The 7,136-nt window shown below is 41.7% G+C and overlaps 1 protein-coding gene across 1 annotated transcript; it reads right to left on the reverse strand.

Moving 5' to 3' along the window:
• Positions 1–1,138: 1,138 nt before the first annotated feature.
• LOC144694639 (lysoplasmalogenase TMEM86A-like) lies at positions 1,139–6,166 on the reverse strand. The gene is made up of 3 exons (XM_078565230.1): positions 5,953–6,166; positions 3,966–4,218; positions 1,139–1,690 (listed from the first exon to the last, which is right to left on the reverse strand). The coding sequence occupies exons 1-3, from the start codon at positions 5,983–5,985 to the stop codon at positions 1,245–1,247; spliced, it is 732 nt and encodes a 243-aa protein (XP_078421356.1). The 5' UTR covers positions 5,986–6,166; the 3' UTR covers positions 1,139–1,244.
• Positions 6,167–7,136: the final 970 nt, after the last annotated feature.

The raw sequence follows: 7,136 nt of genomic DNA on the forward strand, positions 1-7,136 counted from the left end.
AAAAAGCTTCATTACCCCTTGACCACAGGCCATTCTCCCAGAAATCGTTTCGGTAGAGCCACATGGCCATGCATTACTTGCATTTTCAGTGTTGTTGTTCAGGTCTTTGGACTGTTGAAGGTGAATAGTTAGGTTCCAGCAAACTTGGATTTTATTAAATTAAGCATCTCAAGGAAAGTTTGAAGGTTCATTCAACTAGCCTAGAGATCTGGACTTCTCAGGATTTGCCTAAAATGCAGTTTTGTACTTCAGCATCAGCAGTTAATGCAGTATTGTGAAGTGTATAAAATAACCTCTACATTTTGTGAGTATTCTTGAAGAAGTCCACAACTCATATTGCTATCAACTTGGTTCAAGTGACCTCTGACTCAGAGGTTTATGAATTCAAGCCCCACCATGAATTTGAATTTATGGATTTGACATTTCAGTACAGGGTTCTGGGAGCACCGCATTTTTGGAGGTGCCTTCCTTTGGATGAGATGTTGAACCAAGGCCATGTCTTAAAGATCCCATAGCATTGTAAGAAGTCCAAAACTTGCAATATAAAACAGTCACTAATAATCCAATAAGGAATTCAGGTGAATCTTCTTTACCCAGACAGTGTTGAAAATGTGGAACTCTCTATTAAAGGATGTAGTTGAGGCGAATCGCATAGGTGCACTAAAGATTAACTGAGGTAAATACATGAGGGAGAGAGTGGTGTGAATGTGGAACTCTCTCACACAAACGGTGGTTAAAACCAATAGCATAGATGCATTTAAGAGGAAGCTAGGTAAGTACATGATGGAGAGAGTTAAGAGAATGTGGAACTCACGATTACATGGACTACTTGAGGCGAATAGCCTAGGTGCGTTTATGGTAAAGCTAGGTAAGTATATGATGGAGAAAGGAATAGACGTGGATATGTTTAATAGGGTGAAAGGTAGGAGGAGAAAATGCTGTAAATTCTATGTAATTCTGAAAATATGCTTAGTGAAAAATCCTGCACGGTGCAGAAATTCCGGTCATAGCTGGTGTGATGTGACTGTTGCGCACTCAAGCAGAGTCAAACTTTTATGGGAAAATATTTATTTTTTTTAGTATTTTGCTGGTTTGAGTTAAAAGAAGGGGAAGTGAGGATAAGAATAAGGCTTACGTCTTTGCTTCAATAAAAATAATTGACCTTTTATTTTCAATGAGCCATTACCTCAATATCTTATCAGGTGCAGAATGACATACACACAGCCAGCAAAACCCTTCTCAGTTTAAAACAATAGCAGGTTCCTTACTTTTCCCTTTTTTATAACCTGACTCTTAGTGTTTACAGCTGAAAGTGAGATAAGCATCTGTGCTGCATAATAGGTAGCTGCAATCAATCCAGAGTTGGACACGGGAAAGCAATACATGCTGACAGCATAGGTAAAATCAGATACCATAAAAAGCATTCCTCCAATAGTACCAGACAATTTTATCCAAGACCAGTGCTGATTGAAGAGTGCACCAGCACTAGCACGCCAGGCCATAGTTCCAATTAAACTGATGTAGATGTAGGTTGTCCACTGGATGGGCTTTTGATCCCAAAGGCATCTGTTGAGGAACAATAAGTATATGGTGCCAACAGCCATCAGGTAAAAGCCTGCCAGCAGATTTAAAGGTTCTGCACCAAACATCCAGATGTAGAAAACATGTGTGAGGCCAAACATGGAGTCTCCTGAAACAATAGAACAAACAACTTCCTGTACATTCGATCATTCCATTCTCTTCGTTTTCTGTTTATGTTCTACACATGTGATGCCTTTGCACAACATCTTTCTCTGATACTCCTATATATCTGTGACTTCTAGACAAATACGGTTTACCTAAAAACTTTGCATTTTCCATTTTGTTTTTGATTTTTTTTTGCCTCCTCTCCTTAAGCTAAGGATTTATTGTGAAGCATCTCTGGTACATAGCCAGGTGGCTGTTCTTCACCTGAGCAGGGACAGCAAATGCTATCACAATGGAGTCTGATGCAGCCCTCGTTTGACATCTGCACAATGTATAGTTTCCACCTGGTTCTATTGGATGGTGATCTTTCCAGGATTGGGAAGCCCAACTAATTTTTCTCTCTGCGGGTAAAAGAGTACTGAGGCCACTTGCTGCACCCCAACTGCTTTCTCGACCAAGATCAGCTAACTCGACAAAGACTAGCTATCAAACCTCAAGCTTTCTGATTTATAAAACTTAGTGTTAAGCTCGCTGATGTGTTTATACATCAGGGAAATATTGCAATTAATTTTGAAATGCATATCGCTCCCAGGAGCTGCCCAGTACAATACACATCAGGGGAGCATTAGCAGATAAGGTTTGACACTGAGCCACCTAAAGAGATGTTTGTATCAGGATTGACAAGCTTAGCTGATTGTCTCTCTTAGGGTCAACAAGCACTGAAGCTGTTCTGATTTCAGATACTACCTGACCTATTTCTAGCATTTTCTGCTAATTTTACAAATATTATGGTAGGTGGGTGGCGGACTAGTATTCCAGAGACCCAGTAATCCAAAGACTGAGGACCCGGGTTCCAATCCCACCATGGCAGATGGTGAAATTTGGATTCAGTAACAAATCTAGAATTAAAAGTCTAATAATGACCACAAAACCATTGCCGATTGTCATAAAAATCCATCTGGTTCACTAATGCCCTTTAGGGAAGGAAATCTGCCATCCTTACCTGGTCTGGTCCACGTGTGCCTCCAGACCCACAGCAATGTGGTTGACTCTTAAGTGCCCTCTGAACGAGGGAAATTAGGGATGGGCAATAAATGCTGGCCTAGCCAGCAATACCCACATCCCATGAATGGATTTAAAAAAAGGTGACCAAGAGCTTGATGATAGAGGTATGTTTTAAGGAGCATCTTAAAGGAGACGTTTAGGGTGGAAATTCCAGAGATTGGTGCTTAGACAGCTGAATGCATGGCAGACAGTGGTGGAACGATGAAAACTGAGAGTCAGGACGATGCCAGAATTGGAGCAACGCAGAGATCTCAAGCAGTTATAGGTGGTTCCATAGATAGGTAGGATGAGGCCATTGGGGGATTTGTACATAAGGGTATAAGCAGCAAGCAGTGGCGATGGATGAGCAGGATTTTGCGTGAGTTAAGATACGGACAGTAGAGCTTTGGGTGAGCTCAAGTTTTTGGAAGCTGTTGGGTAGGAGGCGGTGAGGAGAGCATCGGAATAGTCAATCTGAAGATAACAGTAATATGGATAATTATTTCAGCTAGATGGTCTGAGGCATGGGTGGAGGCAAACAAAAGTAATGGGGTGAAAAGAGGAGATCTTGGTTGAAGAGAGGATACAGCATCGGAATCTCATCTAGGGCCAGAATTTTCCAGCCTCTAATGCCAGCAGGATCTTCCGGTCCCGCTGATATGCATGGAGATTTCAATGGTTCACCGGCCCCGCCACGGGGGTGCTGGAAAATTCTGGCCTAGCTGTCAAACATGACGCCAAATTTGCCAAAAGTCTACATCAGTCTCAAAGAGTATTCATGGAGGAGGATGAATTTGGTTTCTAAGACACAGAGTGTGTGGTGGTGACTGAAGGAAATAGCTTTCTTCTTGATATTTGTCCGCAGTCCCACAACAAATTTTGTGGAAATGTTTTTTCTGAATCTGTTTTTTATCTAGTTGAGCTTTAGATTCTAAAATTACGACCCTTTAGTCAGTTCCTTTCATTATTTTAAATGTTTCAAATCAGGTCACTTTGAACTATTTATCTTTCGGGACTATCACTTAGGTCTACCTAGTGTCTTATGGGAGCCAATTCTTTCAACCAAATATCATGAAGGCCAAATCGAAACTGGAGCCCTCCCTCCAACAATATAATTCCTAAAGTTTGAGCATCAAAAATGATCATATTTCTGAATGAAATATGTCAAAAAATATGTAAATGTGCAACATTATTTATGCAAAATGCAAACCATTCATCTATTTTCCCACACTTACCATAAAAGTGATACAGCTGCGTAGAAGTTGTGCGGAAGATATCTCCTGCTGCTGAAAATAGGAGGCCTGCAATAAGCTTCCAAACTTTGGAATGGGTGCACGTGTTTATTCCACGGGTCAAGATGTATGTGCACAGAAACAAAATGGGTATGCATTTGAGGAGGGCCTTCATCCACAAGGGGCAGGAAGACTGCGGTGCCAATACAAAATAAATACCAACGCTCAGCAGATAGGGGATGAACCTGCACAGCTCCTTCAGTAAGAAAAAAAAACAATGGCTTGTTAGATTTAGAGAAAGAGAATAAAAGCAGTATGATTCCTCTGGTGGGTTCTAATATTTAGCTACAAGTGAACCAAATGCACCACTTGTGAGTAGTATTTCAACTCTTTGGATCACCAAAGGATAAGAATCACGGAGAATTGTTCATGCTCTCTTTTATACCAAAAATGTTAAGAATTGCTCTCCCTCCAGTTTTCTCTCCTGTTTTACAGGATGCAGATTCCTCCTGCTGGGATACGGTTCCACTGGTATGGCGCCAGCAACTTTCAACCATCTTAACTAAGTGGTCGATATTTCTCGATATGCAAATTTAAACAGCAGGTATCAGCATGGTGATTCTCTACAGGGTCACCTTATCCTGTCCACTCCAGCTTTCCACTCCATTTCATTTTCTGTCATGAGCATCTGAGGCTATACTGCAGAACCCAAACTGACACTCATGCCAAGATCGGCTAACCTGGCCCTTTGTGGCTACACTAAGCTAAGTATTTAATCCATCAAACCTGAGCTTATTGTTTTAATAGCAAACTAATTGTGGGTCAGTAAACCAATGTCTTTTGCAAACATGCTTTGTCACATAGTGGTAAGACACAGATTTGCACAAAGGTTCCTCTTATGGAAAGTCAATCTAACAAAATATGGCTTCAGGAAAAAGTAAGATGGTTTCCGGAAGAGCAGCGGGGTTAATTAGAGGACAGGTCAAACTGAGGAACCTCCTGAATGGTGGTTACAGAATGGTTCTAATAAAACACACAAATAATAACAGGCACAAGAGGACCCACTAATCCTTCCAGTCTGTCCCACACAACTGTGATACCTTGTGCATCATAATATTTACACTCACAACCCCACATAAAAGCCATGCCATTGCCAGGAGGAGAAAAAAAAGATAAAAACCCAAGCCAATTACCGGGAAAAAAATCCGCAAAATATCTCTCAGAGCCCCTTAGGTGCACTAGACCAGGAGACCAGTCTGAGCATGATCACACAGAACCAACCTTTTACACAGAGTGATCTCTGCCGCACCCGGAAACAGCTCCAGCTCTCGCTTGAAGGAAGTCTGTGAATTAATTCATTTCACCACACGTGCTGACAGCCTGTCCGACAGTCCACTATCCTCCCGAGGGGAAAAAAAACAATTCCTAACAGAATCACATCTAAACTTGTTCTGACCTTATGTAACTTGCGATTGTGACCACCCATTAAGTGAGGATAAGTAAGCCAGATGTTCACTCCAGAATGTGAAGTCGTCACGTATCATGCAAATATGATGGTCTGAGGCTCAATTTCCAACGTATACAGTTAGCTGCTCTCAGCCACAGTAGCAGAATTGGCCCCAATGCCTCTGAAGTGCGGGGGACAAATTGGCTAGAATTCTTGCTCCTGATTGCTACGCAGTGACCCTACTACAAAGTGTACGCATGCACTCACATGTCGGTCGAGAGCAAAATTACACTTGATGTGAGCCCCGATGTTCAAACATTGACGTTCGTGGCCCAGACTCAGCAGGCAAGGAAAATGTTTGTTATCACTATAGAAAAGACTCGATGCCTTCAGAAGGAGGGGAGGAAACTGGCAAAAAAAAAAAGTGAATAACACAGCTGGGAGCTGTTCAAACAGGAAGCAGAACAGCACTTATTGTCTTGAAACTGACATTACATGGGTGGAACCGATATCCCAGAAGTATATTTTAAATGAATTCCTTACTTGAAACCAAACTGTATTCCATTTCAAAGCCATCGTCGTTTGATCGTCTCCAAACCAAATCAGTCGCTCACAATGTGGATGAGGAACACCAAAAACAGCACCTCCACCTGTTGACAGCTGTCAGTTACACTGTGCTGTCTTCAATGATGTTTGGTACAAGTCCAGGCAAGAAGCACTGAAATAATGAGATTCCTCCACAGTTTGCAGTGGAACTGACTTCAGTGCAAACCTGCTTATTGCTGTTTGCAGACAAGTTTCTGCTTGTACAACAATCCTGCTTCAGTGGGAGGACACTAAAGAAACAAAGGAGGGATTGGTTCCTTCTAAATTGGCCAGCTGCACCAGGCTGAACAAGTTATGGCAATTCAAGTGGACTGCAAATATTACAAAGAAATGGAAGAAAGCATAAAGCAATTTCAAAGGATTAAAAGTTAAAATTCTGATGGTAGCAAATTTGTGCTTCCAGGCAAGGTATTTACCAACAGATTACAAGATGCCAAATGCTCTATTTCCTGCAATAACTAATGAATTGTGTGGTGTATAAATGGGACACAAGAAACAGGAAAAGTCCCAAATTTGCTTCTCATTCTGTGCTGACCTTGGTTATCTTAGGCCGAGTGGCAGTGGGATATTTTAATTCACCTCAGTGCATCTGGGTTAGAGAGGGAAAAATCAGCCAAACTGTGACCCATTGTCTAGGATGGGGTTCTGAAACACATTCTATTTCTGTGTTGCTGGTTTGTTTTTGTGCAGCTGTATAGTGCAAATCAGAACTTGTGTGTCATTCAGTGCAGTACAGTGCACAGAGAGGCATCATTGTTTGTCAGTAAAGTTCCCTTGTCAGTTATTGCTATTCCTCCCTCCGTCGTTTAACCTCTAATTGAATACTCTCCTTCTGCACATTAGCTGGCCTGGGAGATCATTATTTTACAGCATCACTTACCCAGCTCTCTGGCTTGTGAGCAAGGTCTTTGTTTAACTCCCTTACATCTTTGCTGGTTGCGAGATACAGGACATGTTTGATTGCGTAAAATCTGAACCATAAGTTTCTTCTAATTGAAAACTGAAAGCGCCCAGTGGTTGGGAAGAGTTTAGCCATGTTTCTTACTCTTGGCCAATGCCTGGGGACTTCTTTTGGAAAGTGTGCTTGTGTGAATATCAACCGAGAATAGATCCAGGCTTCA

Source organism: Cetorhinus maximus, chromosome 20 (assembly GCF_964194155.1).
Source record: "Cetorhinus maximus chromosome 20, sCetMax3.hap1.1, whole genome shotgun sequence".
In the NCBI taxonomy this organism is placed as follows: domain Eukaryota; kingdom Metazoa; phylum Chordata; class Chondrichthyes; order Lamniformes; family Cetorhinidae; genus Cetorhinus; species Cetorhinus maximus.